This window comes from Harpia harpyja, chromosome 16, assembly GCF_026419915.1.
Source record: "Harpia harpyja isolate bHarHar1 chromosome 16, bHarHar1 primary haplotype, whole genome shotgun sequence".
Classification (NCBI taxonomy): domain Eukaryota; kingdom Metazoa; phylum Chordata; class Aves; order Accipitriformes; family Accipitridae; genus Harpia; species Harpia harpyja.
In genome coordinates, this window is record NC_068955.1 from 14,527,851 (window position 1) to 14,549,684 (window position 21,834).

Sequence of the window (21,834 nt, forward strand, 5' to 3'; positions counted from 1 at the left end):
TTTTATTTCAATTCTTAAACTGTTCTTATCTCAACCCATGAGTTTTACTTTTTTTGTCCCGATTCTCCTCCTCATCCCACTAGGGTGAGGGGAGGAGTGAGCGAGCAGCTGCATGGTGCTTAGTTGCCTGTTGGGGTTAAACCACAACAGTAGGAAATATTAATCAATAAAGAGACTAGGCAATCTCTATCCATTTTTTAGGACTTCTAATAAGTTTAAACTTGATCATTTTTTCCCCCTTAGATTTTCCACCAGCTTTGAAATCCCAAGAAGTGAAAATCATTCCAACTTTTCAAAACACACTGAAAGTAAAGGGTAAGTTAAACAAATGTCATGGCTCAGATATCTGTGTTCTTGTTGATCACACAGGAAGACCATGGAGTGACTGAGGAGATTAATAAACTGTGTAAGATCCTTTAGCATCATAAAATAAAAAATGAACAAGAAAAGTAGCCAGTTCATCAGGTAACAAGGGTAATCTAAATGTGACTCCAGTACTCAGCCTGCATTTTGTTAATATGATGTAGCTGTAAAAAAAAAAAAAATTTTTTTAAATTATATATATATATAAAAAAATATAAATAATACTGGGATAATTTGTGTACAATATTTCCAGTAAAGAGAAGGAAATATTAATGTGTACAAAACACTAGTGGGACACCTTACCTAGGGTATAGGGTACAATTCTGACTAGCCGCGTTCAAGCAGGGTGAGTGTAAATCTGGAAGAGATGCAGAGAGGGACTGTGAGGATAATCAGGGAGATAGGAGACCGTGCTTGTAAGGAAATGAAGACTGAAAAGAGATAAGTGATTTCTATAATGGGTGGGGGGAGGAGCAGAGAGGTGGAACCCCTTTAAGGTGAAGTGTAACACTGGCACAAGAACAGCCAGGCATACAAGAGACAGGAATATGTTTTGGAAAATGCTGGCAAAAGTCTTCCAGCCATTTGAAGGGTGTGGCTATGAGTGGCCTTCCCTAGTAAGAGTACCAGCTAGTTTTAAACTAACTTTAAACTGGTTTTATGGTGAAACTTCATACCGGTTTTAGAACTTCATACATTTAGGAAAGGATTTATAGAATATGGCTGTCAGCAGAACCAAAGCATTGGACATAGTGAGCCAGGAGGTCTCTTCCAATCTTAGGCCCTCTATCCCTATGCAAAACAGATTAAACACAAAAGATAACTGAACTAAATAAATAACAGATCGATAAAAAAAATAGCTTGACAAGAAGGAAAACAGAAGATGGGCTTTTGGACAGAGGCTAGTGAAAGAAATAAAATGGGAAGAGCAACTAAAGGGAGGGTATCTACAGCAAATTACAGAAAATTCTTACTGCTTATTTTGAATCCGCAGCTGGCAACCCCTCTCACAATGGCCGTGTGTGCAGCACATGGGGTAACTTCCACTTCAAGACCTTTGACGGGGACATCTTTTACTTCCCTGGGGCCTGCAATTACATCTTTGCATCCAACTGCAAATCTCCCTATGAGGACTTCAACATCCAGATCAGGCGTACAATGGTGGAAAATGCTACCAAGATCACTCACGTCATCATGAAGCTGGAAGGAGCCGTGATTGAACTGACCTGTGACTCTGTCCGGCTTGATGGCAAATCGTATGTTCATAACTTGAAACTGCCATCACTGCTCTTGCTCCCAGTGGGCTCTTTGAGCGAGGGTCCTTTTCCCTCATTTGATCTCACATTGCTCCCGAGCAGCTGGGGGGCTCAGGTCCTTCCTGAAGTATTAACAAAAATAAGGGCCTGACAGTGAGCTAAGTGCTGCTTCTGCAGATTATCCCTGTGTCCATTTTGTTCAGATAAGCTATATCCCAGATGCTGCCCCACTGCTACAATTGTGTGTGTATATATACAATTGAGTCTGTAAGTTGGATTCAGTCAAAATGTTAGGTTTTTACACTCTAAGTTTCTACTTTCCATTAATTTTACCAGAACAGGATCCTTGAGAGGAATTTTTAATGGCTTTTGTCCTTGCACTGAACACTATGCAGTTAAGCAGTGACTGCAGCTTGTACCTGCACTCATTTAAAATGAGCTAGTCTGGAAACTTGCTAACTGTGCAGCAATGGTAGCACTGACTTTGGCATAGGGTGTGAAACCTGTCCAAAAGGCTGGGTAAATATTTGGGCAGCTATCCCACAGTGAGTTGTGCATTATAGCAGCTACGTACAGTGAGCTAAAGGTTATCTTGGGTACACCTTTATGAATGGCAGTCATATCACAGAAAGCTTAACAAGTCTATCCCTTTATTATCAAGGACTTTAAGGAGTAAATAGCAATATCCTGAAGCATACTGCCTGCAAAACAGAACCTCCCAGCACTTTTTTGAACAATACAACCGAAGACACATGCCAACTTTTTACCTAGCAAAACACCATTAACAGAGAGAGCCAAAAGGAACAGCAGGGAGGGCAAGGCTGATCCATTTGCACAATGAGATGTAATTGCATAGGAACCAGCCAGAATGTTTCAAACATGTGTTGTCTGTATTTAGTTACTGCTCTGACTAATTTCCTCACCTATGTACGTATGTTGAAGCTTCTCAAAGAGAATGAGAAAGGATATCAGTGTGGATATTCAATGGACATTCTGTCCCTACCCCCTGCTGAATTATGGTGATCTTTCCCCAGGGTTCAGATGCCCTACAGCCATATGGGAGTCTTGATAGAGAGAAGTAACAGCTATTTGAAAGTTTCTGCCAAGTTAGGACTGACCTTCCTCTGGAATAAAGAAGATGCCCTCCTGGTAAGCAAACATCCAAAACATGGCAGAAAGCCTGTATTTTGAAAATAGTCTGTTTACATCTTTGCAGTCTTAATCAGCCAGGCAGGCATTAATTACTTTTGGATCTGTGTCCATTTTTAGTGTATTGTTCTGTCTTCCAGTCTTCTCCCAGTTTCCCTTTTTTTTTTTTTTTACTATCCAGCTCAGCTCAGGATCAATAGACCCCCAATTATAAAGTTTCCACCTCACAGCAAAGTATTGCTCAGATTCCAGACCTGGCAATGTGCTGTTGTTCGCAGCCGCAGGGCTAGAATAAGACTAACCTTTTCTTGGTGGCCACTGACCTTCCCAATGGTGCCTACCTTGTTACCACACAACACAGTCTGCACAGCATACATATGTCAAACTTTGAGTACATAAGCAATATTGATGTAGGCTGTGTTCCTAACCATCAAGGCTGACGTTACTACGAACCTAAGCTCTCTTTCCTAATTTCTTTTAGGTGGAACTAGATAAGAAATATGCCAATCAAACTTGTGGACTTTGTGGGGACTTCAATGGAATTCCAATTAGCAATGAATTTATTGCAGAGAGTAAGTAATAAAAAGCATTATGAAGTATTGGTGCTTTGTTTTTCTTTCTTTTAGTAGTATACTGTAACATAGGTTGTGGGTTGTATTAACTGCAAAACTAGTGATACTTCTTCAGGCATTTCTGTGATGTCAGTTATGTATAGAGTCAGGGCTTTGAGATGTATTAGACTGCTTCCATCACTGTTAGATCTCTTAATATTTGCCACATGCAACTTTCAACTTGTTTTCAATAGTTAGGATCCAGTTCCTTGTGTACCTTCTTCATCTCCTTTTGCCTTTCATATTATAATGATATTATTTGGTAATCACTGTTCATGTCACAGCAGGTAGTGCCACAAAAGAAAATATCTCCATGCAAAAGCCAGTAAACCAGTAAATATTATTCTAATATTTGGACTGCTTTTTACAGACACAAAACTGACTCCCATTCAGTTTGGGAATAAGCAGAAGATGGATGGACCCACAGAGCAGTGTGCTGATCCTATTCCTCCTATTGTTCCAGTGAACTGCTCAGCTGAATTTGTAAGAACCACCTCGCTTAAAATTTGTTTTCTCAGTGTAAAATACATTCTCCTTGTCTTTGGAGAAAATTTGTTAGAATTGGAAAAAATATAGCATGAATATGACTCAACCATTGGTCTGGAAAGAAAATTTTTCTAAATTTAATTTTTGATTCTTTGCTAAAGTGAATGCTAAAAGTTGCAAGAGAAGACTGGATATTTTCAAGAAAGAGAAATTCACTGGGGTTGTCTTAATACAAAGAAACTGTATAATGCTTGGAAAGTCACCTGACCTGAACGTAACTCAAGATATGGGAAGATATGGGAGTTAATCAAAGGAGTTCCATGTGTACTTGCCTTATTGTTGTACCTTTCCCTAAACATCTGCTTATGGCTACTGTTGGACAGGTTTCTGGACCAGACGGACCTTTGGTTTGTTCTGCTACATGCCTTAAATATTTAGTTTCATATTTTCCAAACCCTTGTTTAACCTTCTCTATTTTCCCTCCTAGGCTTCTATCTGTAAGACAGTATTAACCAGTAAAGCATTTACAAGCTGTAATGCACTTGTGAATGTCCAGGACTACATTGAAACTTGCATACAAGACCTATGCCACTGTGATAGCTCTATGGCTGACTTCTGCATGTGCAACACCTTTGCTGAGTACTCCCGGCAGTGCGCTCATGCAGGTGGACAGCCTCTGAACTGGAGAACCTCAGGACTCTGTCGTAAGTATCTTGGGAATGGACTTTCACCTGTGCTTACTACCCATATCTAGTAAACTTCAAATATGTGAATTTTTTTCCTAAAGACGACAGCTGTTTAAAGGTCCATGTAATTCTCATGAAATCAGTTTTAACCTGAGCATACTCGAGACTTTGGGAATATGGAAGTTTAGAGGATTTTGCATTACTAAGGGTTTTCAATATATATCAGAAAGTCTAAAATGTTGCAGCCTCCACTTGGATCAGGATTCCCCATTGTATCTTGACAGAAAACATCCTAAATTGCGAATACTGTTTCCTTAACATTTCAAAGGAAAAGTCAGCATTATAATACTCTTTCTTCTTTCAGCCAAATTATGTCCTTTCAACATGCAATACCAGGAGTGTGGCTCCCCCTGCTCTGACACGTGCAGCAACCCGGAACGATCTGCACTTTGTGAAGATCATTGTACAGATGGCTGCGTCTGTCCTCCAGGCAAGTTACTTTCCTGCCCATTTTTCATATCCAGGAGAGCTAGAGCACTTACCTGCACACATTTAACAACTTTCATGCTCTGTATCATTCTCATTACATCATCACTGTTATTATCATCAAAGTAATAACTGCATTTCTTCCTTGATACACATGCATCATTTCTATTCAGATTGCTAAAAATGCCCTTTTAAACAACAAATGTGCCTGAGACATGTACATAATGACTGAACTGAGAATAAGATACTTCACTCCTAACAATAAGGGGAAGTCTTCTATTCTCAGCATCCATGTTCAGTTCACAGAAAGTATGTAATATTTAATCACATTTTGCCCGCAATGGTAACTCCTGGTGTTGGCGAAGCTGCATCTGGCTCCCCAAATTACCAAACCCTTCCTGTCCAGTGCTGCATGTCTAAACAACAAGAAGCTGAGAGAGCACTAGGCAGTGTGTAAAATCTGGTGCTTCAGAGAATTGTGCATGAGAACTGAAAATCACTACAAGACAAACAATGCAAATGTGTTCTTTTTGTGCATGCTTACTTCTGGGGTTGAGAATTGTTGCTCTTGTGAGCGACTGCATGGTAGGATCTTCACCCCTTGCAGCTCTTCTGCCCATCCTCTATGACATCTCACAGAATTCACCAGCACTTGTTTGTATAATAGCACTAACTTCTCTTAGATAATCCTCTGCCTTTGGGTATAGAAATATTTACTGTACAAATATGTCCCTGGGCAGTCTCACAAATGGTTCATCTATTACACCTCATTATCTAGTAATTTTCATCCTAATTCTATTCTAATGAAGTCAACAACAGAAAGGTATTTCCCTAGAGGTCTCTTTCAATCACCCTAAGATTTTAGATAGGCTTCAATGGAACATAGCCCTTCAATCCCTACATAGCTGGCATCCTATTATTTTAAAGTACTTTCTATTCATTTTCTGTGTAATACAGAAGAAATGGAACACGCTTTCAGGCATCTGCCACATACATGTACAAAAGCAGGTTCTGCAGTGCATAGAATAAGTAACAGACCATTTCTTTCCCTAGGAATGGTATTTGATGACATTAATGGTGCTGGCTGCATTCCCCGTCAAGAATGTTACTGTACCTATGAAGGTGAAACTTACGCTCCTGGTGCTTCCTTCTCATCTAAATGCAGATCATGGTAACATACTCTTTCTCATACTTTTTTTCTTAGGTGCATTGCCTGAACATTTTGAAGACAGGGAAAAATTACTAATTTCCCCTTAAAAAGAAATGAGGGACTACTTATCAACTGAACTTCCTTGATTACACATTTTTAGAGGATACTTACATCTCTGTTTTCTCCTCACACTTAGAAGCAAAAATTTGAGTTTACATATAGGTACTCCAATTTCAAGACCAATCAGTTAAAGGAGACAATCAAATTCAAATACCAGCAGTGTTTAAAAATGCGAATTACTGTGCTGCATCCTTTGTAGCACTATAGTGTAATACTAGGATGCTCAGGTAAATACTATGGAGGACGTGACATTTAGGGACATGTGGCATTAGACAGAGTGGGAGATCACCTTTGAGAGACATGTTTGACAGATATATATTTTTTAAATATCACTATAATTACTGATGCATTATTGCATAAGTGTGTGCAAATGCACCTATCTACCTATGAATACAAGAACCACAAACATGCATGTTATTTTCCAAGAAATACTTAGCATGTTTGAAGCTTGAGCCATCCTAAGGAAGATGAGGGGCGATCCTTCATATGCAGCAGAATGGATGCCAGGTTCACCAAGACCGAATTCTGTCCAAAGACTGGAAATGAACAGCAATATATAAAACATTATCACTAATATAAATGTGCCTGCCCCATATTTATTCTGAGATTTCAAAGCAATGTTGGTTTCTTTGACAGTATGATCAATGCTTCAAGAGGAAAATTAAGGCATCAACTGCCCTTATTGTCTCTTATTTCATTTATACTTGCATTACCCAAGGTTAGTGAATGCTTTCTTCATTTCAGTACCTGTGCTGGAGGTGAATGGTCTTGTATCACCCAGTCATGCCCTGGATCTTGCAGTATTGAAGGAGGCTCCCACATTTCAACATTTGATGAGAAATATTATTCCTTCTTCGGAGACTGTAGCTATGTCCTAACAAAGGTAAAAATGAGTCAGAATCCTTGCTATAAAGCAATATGCTAAAGGAAATTTTTTTTATTATATGTAATGTTGTTTAATTAAAACTACTGGTAATCGCATCAACTTTCTGAAATTTAGAGGTTCCACATGGAGCCTTAAATGGATTTCAGGGGGCTTTCTGTTAGGGTTATACTAAATAAACATATTGTAGTAGTTTTGTGTTCTTTGATCATCATTTAAGAATTGCACTGAGTTTTTAGGTTCCATGAAAAAATCTCCATGCTTCCCATTAATTTTTTAATTAAATATTGCCTGTCTAGTGTTTTATAACTACTTCTTTCTGAGCAATGTGTCTATTACATCCATTGGTACTGTCCTTTTTGTCATAGTTAATACAGTTCAATGGCTTATTTGATTAACAGTATTTGTAAAGGAATTATTATTATACAGCATTCATGTGAGAGGAGTTATTTCATTAAGATGATCAACCTTCCAGTCTTCCCCAGCAAACACTGAAGATTCTAGAGTTTAAAAGCAAAAAGCTAAGTTGTATGTGTATTCTAAAACTTGAATTAGAAATTGATGGCTTACAAAAATACCTAAGATTTACTAGAGTTTTTTAGATTAGTAGGGACTGAGTTCTGAGTAGATTTATCTAAAATAATGACTACAGATTTGCAGATTTTCAGAACCCTAGGTATATTTGATGTTTATTTGTACTGGATGAGTGATGTAAACAATTTTCATAAAAACTTCATATTATATAAACTCTGTTCTCAAAAAGCTCAAACTGAATGTTACCAAGAAAGAGAACTGTAAAAACTTAGAAAGTAGCTAGAATGAGGTAATTTAGAAATAGATTAGACTAAATCAATGAAACTTTTTGATGACTTTCACGAGCACTGGGCTCAATCTGCAATGGGAGCATAGATCAGACTTACATGCTAAACTCACCTTTTGGCACCAACACATAAAATTAGATTCTCAGAGGCTCTGGAGGTACAGAAAACCCCTAAATGTGGACACAAAAGGTCAAAAAGCCCACAATTTTAACATTAAATTTCCAGATGGCTGTAATTCTGCAACTCAGCTGTCCTTAATTTAATCTTCATTACACCAAGAAAATAAGACACATTCAGAATCACAGCCTTCTGCATGTTTCCCTGTAACGTCTTGGCCATTAGGCACACTTTGAATATACCTTACAGAACAGAGTCCAATGAGAATCAGAACCAAGAGAGAAACTGAATTTTGCCTTTATTCAGTAGCTTAGTGAATAGTGATATTAGCTTAATTTTCTCCTATGAGAGGATATTTAAATGCATATTTCCTACCCATTAAAAGAATGACCAAATCACCATTTCTTTGATAATCTATTCAGTGCAGAAAAGACTGGAAACAATTTCTCTCCTCTCCCAGGTAAACACCATAACCAGTGGGCAAGAAAGGCACACTTCCTTCTTCTCTAGCATATTAAACTAGTATTAACTAAACATTAGGAACTACTATTACCAAAACATTAGGAAGTTTTAATGTTCAGCTTGATATGTCTAACTTGCCCTTGAACGTCAGAAATAATAGACAACTTCCACTGTGCAGACTGCATGAATGCCACCTTACTTGGTGACTCTATGCATATATGTAAGAATGTATGAGCTGGAAGAAAAGGAATTAACAATATTTTAAAAGGACCACTTTACTAAGAATGCCATTTGAGTTTGAACCTTTTTAACTTAACAATATTTTAATATAACAAATCTTTTTAACAATATATTTTGTTTTCTTCTAGCTCTGTGACAGCAATGAGTTCACTGTTCTGGGAGATATCCACAAGTGTGGCCTGACTGACACTGAGACATGCCTCAAGGGTATAGCTGTCAGCCTAAGTGGAGGACAAACTGTAAGTAGCGAATGTAGACACCTAACATTCTGCAGGGATGTTTTCAAAGCTTAATAGACAAGTAGTTTGCAAATGACACATAACAGCACACACAGGAAATCTGCACTCGTTTTGTTGTTGTTGTATCTCATTTGAACATTATTCAAAGAAAAATTTAGCATAAAGGAGATACATTGGAAGTCAAGATCCTAGTAGTTTTCTGTCATTTAGTTGTCTTTGGGTTTTTGCTTGTTTGTTTTGACAGTCAATGAACCACTGTAATAAAGATTAAAGAAACGGTATAGGAATCAGAACATCACCACAGTCTCCCCCCATTTTTTTTCCTTTATCCTGAAGAATACTAGATAAAACACTTTCCAAATATTTTCTACCTTTCCTAAATATGCTTGAAAAATCTTTGTCTTTTCTTGTGGACAGAACATAGTGATCCAGCCTTCTGGCAGCGTATTTGTAAATAAGATCTACACACAGCTGCCATTCTCTGCAGGTAAGTTCCTCTGGAAGACTTCTGTAACTTTTCTCTTTTTTGACTTCAAAATGTTATTACATCATTTAATCTAAAGCCAAATTTTACCTTTGGTTACACTGCAGCAAAACCAAGGTACTCCAATAGAGCATAGTTTCTCATTTTTTAAGTAATAGGGTTTGCCTGTTTAACTCTTATAATTTTAGCAAAATTATGGTCTAATTTTAGCAATATCTAATTAAATGGAGATTCAATTCAAGCAAATAGCATCACTGCACACTTCCAGATCCAAACATTGCCATAAGAGAGGAAAGAAAAATTCTGATATGCAACAGGACTCCAATATCTCAAGTTGTTCAGTTTCCTGTGTTCCCTCTGTCCCTTTGCTTGGTGCACATTTATCACTGGAGAGTTTCTCTTGTGCCAGTTCTTCTCAGATACTACTGCACCTGAACAGAAAGCAAACCATGAAAGAACAGAATAGGTCCAGGCTGGAGTCTAGCACTAAATCATGCTATATAATTTCCATCAAGCAAATGTGGTCTTTTAAATAGCAACAGAAGTATGTGTTCTTCCCCTTATTTTAAAATACCTGACAGAAAGTGGAGGGGTTTTATACATTTGTTGTTTAGGGTAAAGACAGTCTGGTTTGGTGCTGGATTTTAAATCCCATATGGATCATTTTCCCCCCAGTTCTTCAGAAATTAGGATCATATCAAACACAACTGTAGAATCTCTATATAATGAACAGTCATTTCAACTGCTCATCTTGTATGAAATTATAACTCTTATGTTCTTATGTCCCTAGCGAATGTCACCATCTTCAGACCATCATCTTTCTTCATCATTCTGCAAACAACTTTTGGTCTTCAGCTACAGGTTCAGCTCATGCCTCTCATGCAACTTTTTATAGACATAGACCCATCACATAAAGGGCAGACCTGTGGTAAGTGATCTTATCGTAACAACTGCCTTCATCGGTATGCTTCATTCTGTAGGAGATTTACACAGCCTATCTGCTTCCTTTTAGGTCTCTGTGGAAACTTCAATGACATGCAGACAGATGATTTCAAAACCACCAGTGGTGTAATAGAGGGTACTTCAGCTGCCTTTGGCAATACTTGGAAAACTCGGGCTGATTGTCCTGATGCCAAAAATACCTTTGAGAACCCCTGTACTGTCAGCATACAAAATGGTAAGCTCAGCATATAGTAACCTCTTGCTGTTCTCTTTTAAGATGGAAAGAAGGAATAAGTTGATCTATCACCAAGTATTTAGCCAAAATAAGCAGATCATTTGCACACACACTGTTTTCCTCAGTTGATACTAGAAGTCTTCAATTAATAAATAATAACTAGGATAATATTTTGGATCTTCAAAATTTTCTTTTGGATAAAGAAAGCAAGTGTTTTTGCCAACTTACGTAAGGGAAACTGGAACCATACAGCAGAGCAGGGATCCATTCCTGGAAAGGACCGATTGTCATACAGGAAAAAAGCTGTGCATAGCCCCACTGAAGGTTGGACACAGTGTGGTCCTTCCACTGTTAAACTGAGAATGAGACTTACAATTCAGAGCTTCATAGCTCTCAGGCTCCATTTCACCCAATGAAATATGTAAGTTTTGAGCATTCACAAGCCACTGTTCTGTCTTCTGAGATGAACTAGCGTATTTTTAATTCACAATGTGAACCTTCATTTTCAAAATTCAGCTAAGGATGTCTTAGTTTATTCCATGACAACTACCATGAATTAAGAGCATTCAGTTTATGAAGAGTTCATAGTTCTGTAAAGAGGAAGTGAAAGACTGTGTTTCAGCAAATTCACAGCTGAATTCTGTTTTAAAGTTAAGCTCCTGCAATTTCCCTGCAGGAAGTATAGTTACATTGGGACAAGGGTTTAGACAATGAAGTGCAATAGAAATTCTTATGTATTCAATTCACAGACCAGTATGCTCAGCACTGGTGTGGACTGCTCTCTGATACCATGGGACCTTTTGCTGAATGTCACTCAACAGTGAATCCAGAAGTTTACCAGAAGGTACTTGGCTCTTAGCTTTTTTTCCCCATATAAAAGAAAAAGACTCAGATTTCTGATACTAACACCTGAGAGAAGAACTTGCCAATTGGGAGGAGATGCATTCATGGTCATTCTTTTCAAGCCAAGGGTTCATTTTTATCTCCACATCATAATAATTACTCCTTTGTAAAGGTACCTTTCTTTCCATTCCCAGGAGGATAAACTTACAGCTGTATTCCTGCTGCCCATATTTTTAGGTACTAACCTAAATGCCTAAGCTAGGAGCTTGGACTCCCTGGACTTCTTATGAGGTCAAAGGACACAAGCTGTCCCTCCTGAGATATGAGGAAAGCTTTAGTCAGAATCTTAACTAGCACTTTGCTTAGTTGCTCTGAACTGCTCTCAGAAGGCTTCTGCATATATCCAAGGACAAGGCAAGAAATGCGTGTAAGAAGCAGCAAAGAGATTTAGATAAGATGTGAACAAAAATGTTCCAGGAATTCAAGACGATGAAGCTCTGGAACAGACTGCCTGGGGACTTTACAAAGTCTCCCTGTTACTGGAAATCTGTAAGATTATGTTCAACATCTTCTGGAATGACAATATTATAGTGACCTTGCCCAGCATAGCTACAAATTAAATGACTTCTTGTTTTCTTTGTTCCTCTGATGCAGAGAGCCCAAGCTCCTAAGCTTAAGCCCTAAAAGTTGGGTGGCATTCAAATACCCTCTGCTTGTTCTAAGTATGTATGGCACAGTGGCTGCAAACTGAAAGTAGTTGGGAAACCTACCAACACCTGAAAAAGTAAAAAAGAACAAAAAAAAGAAAAAATAGTTTAAAATTGTGGACCTCTAATTATTCTCTCTCCTTGCAAAGAATCTTTTTTGAAAATGCTCAGTGAAATCTTCAAGTGAAAAACAGGCATATGTTTGTTTATGAATATGGATTACACTCACTTTTAGCTCTAACGGACATGAGACTAAAAAGTATAGAGCGCCATGGCTTTGACATGACAATCTGACAATCATATGTCATCCTCTGTCCCTAGAACTGCATGTTTGACACGTGTAACTGTGAGAAGAGTGAGGACTGCATGTGTGCTGCCCTCTCCAGCTATGTCAGGGCCTGTGCTGCTAAAGGAGTTCTGATCACTGGATGGAGGAGCAAAGCCTGCAGTAAGTTCTACATCCCTTTGCCTCTTGAAAATGATCATCCAGAATGCCCCACACAGCAGCTCTTGGGGATTACCACAGTAAATTGTGTTAAATTTTAAGTATGGCATTGACTTTCCATAATTCGAGGAGGAAGGGAATACCATAAAAGACAAGCAGTAAGCAGGGAGAAATATAAAAAAGAGTCTTTGTTAGATTACTTGCTCAGAACGAGAAGCAGAAACATGGACCTCAATACCCTTGCAATAGGAATAAAATAAGTGGAGTGTTTCTCAGTTTACTTTGACAAAAAATATGAAAATAGCAATGAAGAAGAAACACACTATGCATTAATATAATTGAACTTTTTTCTTCTTTTAACCTGAACAAAACATTTCTATTTGTGACACATTTATAGGAAAAAATTCTGCCCTAGCAGTACAAAAAAAATAATTATACTATCAAGGATATCAGTAAAGTATATGTACGTATATTGTAATGTTTATGATATATACTTCACCTCAAATACTGCATTTATACCTACATTGATTCTTAAATGAACTACAAATGTAACTCGCCTTTTTACTCTCAAGCAAAATACACCACCTTGTGTCCAAAATCCTTGAAGTACGCTTACAATGTCGATTCCTGTCAACCCACCTGCCGGTCTCTGAGTGAGCCTGATGTCACATGCAGCATCAAGTTTGTCCCAGTTGATGGCTGCACCTGCGTAAATGGAACCTACATGGATGAAAGTGGCAAATGTGTACCTGCTTCTAGCTGTCCTTGTTACTACAAAGGAATGCCTCTGTCTTCCGGAGAAGTTATTCATGATAATGGTGTTGTCTGGTAAGAGATTTGTAAACAAAGGAATGAGAATGGATATTGGCAATCATGGAACCTTATACACGTTATGTATCTATTCAAGTCATACGCATTTCTCTCCCTAATAATTTCAATTAAAAAAAAATCACAGATCCTTAAAAATTGTTAGGGCTATCCATGTTCAAAAGATTGTACTTAGACTACTACAGGAATTCAACAAACCATACTGTGGTGGGTTAGCCTTGGCTAACAGCCAAACTCCCACCCAGTCACTCACTCCCCACCACACATACTTTTCTTATTCATGACTGTAAAAGACTTGTTCCATGGTGAAAAATGCTTGATAATCCTATTACAGATTATTCCCATTATGAATGGAACCTGAACTGTTCTGAAGGACAGTTTTTAAGCAGGCAAATGGACAGAGCAAACCTGTCTTTATGTAGAATATGCTTGTATTTTTGTCTGCTCTAACATAAAATAATTTTGAATAGTACAAACTATCTGATAAAGGACACATTTTCTCTGTTTTATCACACAGTAATTTTTCATTATTTCAAATTCATTAGGAAACAAGCTGAAACTTAACAAGGAAAAGCAAAAACATATCCATTGTCTTTTTTCTTTTTATTATAGCACTTGCACTTATGGAAAGCTGAGCTGCATTGGAGAGAAACCTGAACCAGGTAACATATCACTTAAGACTTTCTTTAATTCTTCCTTTCCATGTTTACCCTTTTCAGTTCTCTCTTTTTTTTTTTTTTTTTGTCATAATGAAGCAAATTGTACAAGTCTGAAATAAACAAGAAAATGAACTGATGACTTCTGTAATGTAGAGGATATTCCCAAAATGTAAAGAAATACTGTCTTACCTTTCAGATGGCTGAAACAAGTTATAACCCCCTGGGTTACCCAGGGGAAAAGAATACTTGGTCACCTCACTGAACATGAGGAGAAAGCCGTCCACTTTTAAAATAAAATAAAAGTACTAAAAGCCTAAAAAATACAAAGTAAACCAGGATCTTTGTTTTCTTTTCTCCTTTTTTTTTTTTCCTTCCCTGAAAGGAAGTGTTTCATGAAGCTAACTAAACATTAATTTCTATGAGTAGTCCAAGCTTAAGCACAAAAACCAGATGAGCATGACTTCAAAACAATATTCAGTTTCTCTTTCTGGTCAAATGCTTTATATTAAGGTACACATATCTCACAAAGGAGTCTTTTTTTTTTTTTTTTTTTTTCTTCAGCCTGCATTAAGGAAACATAAAGATATAAATACATGGTTGATCTCACATTTCTCATGGCTTTTCTCTCTTTCAGTCTGTGTACCTCCCATGGTCTATATTGACTGTGGCAATGCCACTGCAGATGTGGTAGGAGCAGGATGCCAGAAGAGCTGTCAGACTCTAGATATGGAATGCGTAAGTGTAGACTCTTTATACCCAGTTGAAAGCATATTAAACTAGATCTCTTTTACAATTACCAGCTCCAGCTTGACTCTTCCATCAGGGAAATAAATGTTTCAAGTCATGTTTTCTATACGATCCTTACAGTACAGAACCCAATGTGTCTCCGGCTGTGTATGTCCTCACAATCAAGTGTTGGATGGTAAAGGTGGCTGTATAGCTCCAGAAGACTGTCCATGTGTTCATAACGGGAACTCCTACAGTCCAGGAGAATCAATCAGAGTTGGCTGTAATAACTGGTAAGAGCATGTTGAAAAATGTTATTTTCAAGCATCTGAAAGCAAATAGTTTAAGCTCTAGGTGAATTATAGCATTTCACTCTAGCAGTATCAAGGTTTATAGGAAGGAATCCTACATAAGATGATTCACTTCGTACCTAAAAAGCAAGCTCTGTCTGGTTTTTATAGTGGCACTCAGCACAGAAATGGCAAGTGGTCAGAAGAATGATATGGCTTGGATGCTGTATTCATTCTAGTCAAGAAAGCTTTTTCCTCACACGGAATCCCTACATTTCAATACATCCAACAAGATTTGGAAATATGAAAGATTTAAAGTATTTTCTAACCCAAATTATTCATGACATCATGAAGTAACACAGACTTTGGGTAAATCCCGAAGGCTCTTGAGCTATGCTGCATTTCTGAGAATAAGCAAGCTTTATTTTTTCAGTATAGGCTTAACACATTTTAAAATCAGATTGATGTACATGCAGGAATGTACATATAGCTATATTGTGTGTATGTCTGGTTTTTACATTCGGAGTGCTTTTTGTCTTATGTAGCACATGTAGAAACAGAAAATGGCACTGCTCTGAGGAACCTTGCCTGGAAACCTGTTCTGTTTATGGAGATGGGCATTACACCACCTTTGATGGCAAACGCTTTGATTTTGAAGGAGACTGTGAATATGTTCTGGTCCAGGTAACAGAGTCCTTCCCAGATTTTTGCACTATCGAAGTACCTTGCATTTTACATATGACCATGTAGCATAGTTAACACTAAATATCATTCCCCTGTTCCAGAACTACTGTGGTCAACAAGGTATGAATCAGGGAACCTTCAGAGTCATCACTGAGAACATTCCATGTGGCACTACAGGAACCACCTGCTCTAAGTCTATTAAAGTTTTCCTGGAGGTAAGTATTTTCTTTAATAAGTTGTACCCCAGGCCTAATGTGCCAGAAGGATGGAACAAGCTATCCCAGATAGACAGCATTGTAGAAGTGTTCTCCAAGAGAGTGAAAATGTTACTACACTTCTTTGATCACGACTAATGATTCTGCTCTCTGCTAGAGAAAGCGAAGCAGGGAATTCTAAAGAGAAATTTCTTAACATGAGGTTGTTTAATAGAATCATTTTGATGATAGAGTTGTTATTTCAATAACAGTTACTGGTAAGATATAGAACTGTACCAAATAGGTGACTTTTTTAATTGGTCTCTTTTTCTTTTCCTGTCTTAGAACTATGAGCTGGTACTCAGTGATGGACACTCTGATGTCATCCAGAGGACACCTGGAGGAAAAATGCCATTCCAAATCCGTTCCATGGGTATCTACCTGGTGGTTGACACTACTGTTGGCCTGATACTCATGTGGGACAAGAAAACCAGTATATTCATCAAACTTAGTCCCAGCTTTCAGGTACATTTTAAAATCCAAAACCTGGATAAAATTATTTCTGAAACATATTCATGTTATCTCTCAAAGGGAAAAAAAATGGAAATTTAGGCTGTAACCGGAAGACTGAAAGAGCAGCAATTGCATTTTATTATCCTTGTAGTGCTGACTTATGTTGTGTATTACACATTTTCCTTGAATTACATTATTCAGCAATGGCACAAGAGCAACTACATAGTAGCTTTCTTCATGAAAAGCCCTCACTGAAGAGGTATGTTCAGGATTAGGTAAAACTAATTAGCTCAATACTAAGAACAAAAACCATGAGTCTACTCTGCTTCCTATCCTTATCCTTCCTGACAATGTTAGAGACATCCCTTCATGAAAGATATTTTATGAAAGTGTCCAAGACTGTTAATGAAGAGGCCCAGACAATCTTAAATAAGATTCATCCTGAGGTCTGTTACTTGCAGATACTGAGAAACTGTACCTTACTAATCTTTGTCATTTTGTGTTTATCCCCATGCAGGGACATGTCTGTGGACTTTGCGGAAACTATGATGGCAATGGAAATAATGACTTCACTACTCGCAGTCAGTCTGTGGTAGGAAATGTGCTGGAGTTTGCCAATAGCTGGAAAGTGTCTTCTAATTGCCCAAATGCCAATCGTACCAAGGACCCATGCACTGTGAACCCATACAGGAAAGCCTGGGCACAAAAGCAATGCAGCATCATTACCAGTAAAGAGTTTACCAAGTGTCACTCCCAGGTATGACAAAAACTTCAGTCTTAAATTCTCTTGAGCAAGAGATTACATTAATTTTTATGTGGGATAGCTGAAAAATACACTAAAATACACTTTGTCATCCTTGACAAAGTGAAGTCAGATCAAGTTTCAGGAAGACTGCATAGAAATTATTTTCAGTTTCATTTTCTCAGCTTGTGCCTTGAACTAGTGCACTAAAAAAATTGATAGTTGTGGGGTTTTTAATAGAAGGGACAACCACAGATAAATCTGAGGTTATGTTTATTTTCTAATGGCATCATTTTCTACTAATATATATATATATATGACTGTGTGCTAGCTTGTAGTAATGTAACAGTATTCTTTCTGCAAATGTATCTTCAACACCAAATAGTTCTTAGCATTACAACTTGTTATTAATAGCTTTATTCTACATTTTCCTCTTGATTTTTTCAAAGCATTCTCATGGTTTCTTCCTCTCTTATCTTTCTCACACATATAGAGTTGTCAGTTTCAGAAATTCTATTCAGCTTTTTTAGGACAGTGAATGCCTTTTCAAAGAGGACAAGTGCATGAAAACTCAAATGTTTCCTCCACCAGGTTGAACCAAATGAATATTATCAAGCATGCGTGGATGATGCTTGTGCCTGCGACACTGGAGGAGACTGTGAATGTTTCTGTACAGCAGTGGCTGCCTATGCTCAAGCATGCAATGAGCTGGACATCTGCATTTCATGGAGAACTCCATCCATTTGTCGTGAGTTTCACCCTACTTCTTTTTGAAGGGGTCAGAGGGAAAGAAAACATTAAAGAAAAAAAGAAAAGCAAGTAGAAAGAAAAAAGAAAGAAGGATAAAATTGTATTTGTAAGAAGTACTGCTGTATTCTAAAAACAGCAAAAAAACCCCCCACAAAGCATTTTGGGTAAATCACTGGAAGCCAATCCATCTTCTTAAAATGAAACCATTGATAGTAACTTTACCAGTGGTGTCATTAGTGTCTGATTTACTTGTCAATCATGATACACAACTGGTGAACTATAATATTATATTACACTCCCACCTGTCTACATCAGGCTCAGTGTGAATAAATATTAGTGCATACTAGCTAAAATCAGTGATTCAATTAATTGATTTTTTTATGCTTAATGTGTAGCTCTGTTCTATGCTTTATAACAGTAATGGTGTCAAAAGGTGGTAGAAGTGTAACAACTGTATTAAATTAGAAATAAGACAATATACTCTTCACCACCTATGTGATTATGCTGATCACCTGGGATTTTTACCCAGAAAAACTGAAAGACTGTAGAGCAAAAAGAACAAAGGTCTTTTTCTGTCATTTCTTCTTCCTCTAGCTCTGTTCTGTGATTACTACAATCCACAAGGGGAATGTGAGTGGCACTACAAGCCATGTGGAGCCCCTTGTATGAAGACCTGCAATAATCCGAGCGGCAACTGCCTTCATGAGTTGAGAGGTTTGGAAGGTAAACATAATTATGCACATCTCATTCTACTTATAAAAAGCTAAAATGTAATATGATTAACAAAATTTATATTGCTCAGTGTGTGACATGTTTATGTTAGAAATTATAAGAAGAGATTTTCTAATTAGTATCTTACTCCCTCATGGATCATGACCTTTTTTGGAGTGAAGATGAGGACAAAATGCTCCAAAGCTTAATGTGTAGTCAAAGGAATAGCAGTAACAGTGTCTGAAATTCCACTTACTGTATGGGATAATTTGGGGAAAGCAGATATAAGCAGAGTATAGAGTTACTTCTACTTGTGAAAGGCCCAGTGTCAACATAACTCTCTTTTTTTTTTTTTTTTATTGCAGGCTGCTATCCACACTGTCCAAAGAATAAGCCCTATTTTGATGAAGAAACCATGACATGTGTTTCTAATTGTGGTTGTTATGAAAATGGAAAAAATTACAAACCGGGAATGCAGATGCCTTCAAAGCAGAATTGTCAATCATGGTAGGATTAGTAAAGATTTTTAAATGTTGAGTTTAAAGTTGTGGAACATAATTCATCATGCATTAAGTTTTTTGTTGCCAACAGGAACTAGGCCAGTCATAGGCTGCTGAATAATGTTTAATTTTCTTCTGTTCCCAGGAACTTAAATGATGATATGGTGAAACATTTTACCATAGAGAGATTAATTTACTAGTTATTCTGTACTCTTATTAAAGTACCTTTGAATTATTATTATTATCATTATTAAATTAAGTAAAAACAAAATAATAATAGTGAAGACAAGAGTCTGAAAACTTTTATTAAGATATCCCTAAAATCATTATGTGAAATTATATAGAAGTTAGCAGGCAAATAATCTTCATTGTTTTGAGTTTGTTTCTGTTATTGCACTGGTGCTTGCATATTTGCAACAGTCAGCAAGTATTCCCCACATTCTGTCAGAATTGATGACGTTGGGACAAGTGCTACTAAGCCTTCTATCAAATAGCACAAAGTTAGAAGAACCAGTTGTGAAGGAGTTAACACCTGTCCTATGATACCTTTAAAGTAGCTACACTTGAATACTGTAAGCAGTGCAGTCAGGATTGCAAAGAGCTTAGCATGAAGCCCATTGGAGCTAATCCAACTTTCATGGCACGTTTTGCAGTTCATATACAGCTTTGCCTGCATTGTCTATGTCATTAACGGCACTAAGCCTAACCTGTTAAATACATATCTATATTTACTTAAGTTTATTCAGTCTACAGATGCCCTCAGTCACTGTAAATAAACATATCAAGATTCAGTTCATAACAGATAATAGATAAATTCCCTTTAGAAACAGAATGCATTCTTGCATCTTTTGGAAGTCTGATGGAAATTCACTGTGTAGACAACCTCAACATCCGTGATACAGTGATCCTTTCTCAAATGATACATTTACTGCACTTTCCCTTCCAAAAAATAAGTATAGATATCGGGGAGGTGAGAACATTTCAGATTACCCATCCCCACATCTTTGCCCAGCCCACAAAAGCACCAATAAGGATACTGCATGTTTAGTATGCTGGCATAGAAGAGTTGCCTTTCTTGCCAGAAAACTGAGTGATCCTACCTAACCTGAATTTGTACAGCAGAACTGAATATCTAACTCAGACAAGACAGGGTCCTTCTACATTTAAACACACAATGAGTAGCAAAGGAAGGGTAGAAAAAAATTGAAACAATAGAATGATGTCGTGAGCCAATATATTCACATTCATCATCTCCTTTTTTCTCTTTTCCAGTGAATGCACAAATCATGGCAAAAAATGCAAATATGATGAATATGGTATGTTGACAAAGTTGTTTTTATCTGAATAGGATGCATTTGAGGTACTCTGCTCTGTGTTTTGGATACCAAGGAATATCACTCTCTTTTGATTTACAGAATGTGTCTGTATTTATGAGGGACAGAAATACAACTATAAAGATGTGATCTACAATACTACAGATGGCACAGGAGGGTGTATTGTTGCAATCTGTGGTCCCAATGGAACTCTTCAACGAGTTGTCTATGAATGTCCAATCTCAACATCACCCACAACAAGAACAACGTTTCACTTCAGCACTACACCACCTGCCACTACTTCCTCAGGTACATCCTTTACAGCCCATAAGAGCGTATTCTGTTCAGTAGGGAGTAAAATATAGCTACAAAACCATGCCCACACTCACAACATAAATGAATTAATACAACCTCAAAATAAATTACAGTCTCATTTGTTATTAGCATTTGGTTTCAGTCAGTATTTGGTTACCAAATACAAGGAAATAAACATAGAAAATAAAACCACTTCTGAAACACCAAAATGGCAACCACTGCACACTGGTTCGATACTATTATTTTGCTTATCTTCACAGTGAACGATAAAAAACAGTATCAGATTTATTATCTGTAATTGTAACTATTTCTATATCTGGAATAATCTTTACTGAACAAATAATAAATTATTTTTCCTATTAAATTACAGAATTATTACTTTCTGTAAAATTCCTGGTAGGGTTCATTGTATTGATAATTACAGTACTGAGTGGATTGCTCAGATATTGGCACTGAGATACTGACATTTTAATTTCTAGAATTACTGTTCAGCATTCTTCAGGCTGGCAATCTCTAATTACTATGGGTGCATGTTGTTTAATGAAATAAGTATTCAGTACAAAATTTAGAGCTACAAGTTTTGAAATCACAGAAACCATCAGCACTGCTGGAATTCATCAGCTGTTTTCCAGCCATTTCACAATGAGAATTCACCTGCAAAAGCTTATGGATTGCTCTCCAACCAATAAATGGTTTCGTAAGACCAGAGCTAAAGTACAAAGTGTAGGGCTGCTAATAATGCTGCATTAGATATCTTTTACGTCAAATGGAGGAGCAAAGACAATGCAGCATATTACATGAGAAGTCAACTCATTCCGAAGAGAAGGGGAAAAAAAAGTACCTATGAATCCTGATGCATAGACTAAATCTGATTTTTTCCACTG

General features: G+C 37.3%; 1 protein-coding gene across 1 annotated transcript in view; it reads left to right on the top strand.

The window, feature by feature from the left end:
* The first annotated feature begins 333 nt into the window (after window positions 1-333).
* The window catches only part of MUC5AC (mucin 5AC, oligomeric mucus/gel-forming), a 51,262-nt gene continuing 29,761 nt past the window's right edge, over window positions 334-21,834 (top strand). The window contains exons 1-28 of the mRNA XM_052810628.1: window positions 334-406; window positions 1,358-1,619; window positions 2,654-2,768; window positions 3,250-3,340; window positions 3,750-3,862; window positions 4,353-4,569; window positions 4,916-5,041; window positions 6,091-6,208; window positions 7,052-7,190; window positions 8,959-9,069; window positions 9,487-9,556; window positions 10,344-10,481; window positions 10,566-10,730; window positions 11,480-11,574; window positions 12,602-12,728; window positions 13,298-13,553; window positions 14,166-14,215; window positions 14,847-14,947; window positions 15,080-15,231; window positions 15,774-15,912; window positions 16,014-16,127; window positions 16,452-16,631; window positions 17,137-17,376; window positions 17,953-18,109; window positions 18,706-18,834; window positions 19,188-19,329; window positions 20,595-20,638; window positions 20,738-20,944. Of these exons, the coding sequence (XP_052666588.1) occupies window positions 334-406; window positions 1,358-1,619; window positions 2,654-2,768; window positions 3,250-3,340; window positions 3,750-3,862; window positions 4,353-4,569; window positions 4,916-5,041; window positions 6,091-6,208; window positions 7,052-7,190; window positions 8,959-9,069; window positions 9,487-9,556; window positions 10,344-10,481; window positions 10,566-10,730; window positions 11,480-11,574; window positions 12,602-12,728; window positions 13,298-13,553; window positions 14,166-14,215; window positions 14,847-14,947; window positions 15,080-15,231; window positions 15,774-15,912; window positions 16,014-16,127; window positions 16,452-16,631; window positions 17,137-17,376; window positions 17,953-18,109; window positions 18,706-18,834; window positions 19,188-19,329; window positions 20,595-20,638; window positions 20,738-20,944 (3,871 nt within the window). The remainder of the gene's footprint in view (window positions 407-1,357; window positions 1,620-2,653; window positions 2,769-3,249; window positions 3,341-3,749; window positions 3,863-4,352; window positions 4,570-4,915; window positions 5,042-6,090; window positions 6,209-7,051; window positions 7,191-8,958; window positions 9,070-9,486; window positions 9,557-10,343; window positions 10,482-10,565; window positions 10,731-11,479; window positions 11,575-12,601; window positions 12,729-13,297; window positions 13,554-14,165; window positions 14,216-14,846; window positions 14,948-15,079; window positions 15,232-15,773; window positions 15,913-16,013; window positions 16,128-16,451; window positions 16,632-17,136; window positions 17,377-17,952; window positions 18,110-18,705; window positions 18,835-19,187; window positions 19,330-20,594; window positions 20,639-20,737; window positions 20,945-21,834) is intronic.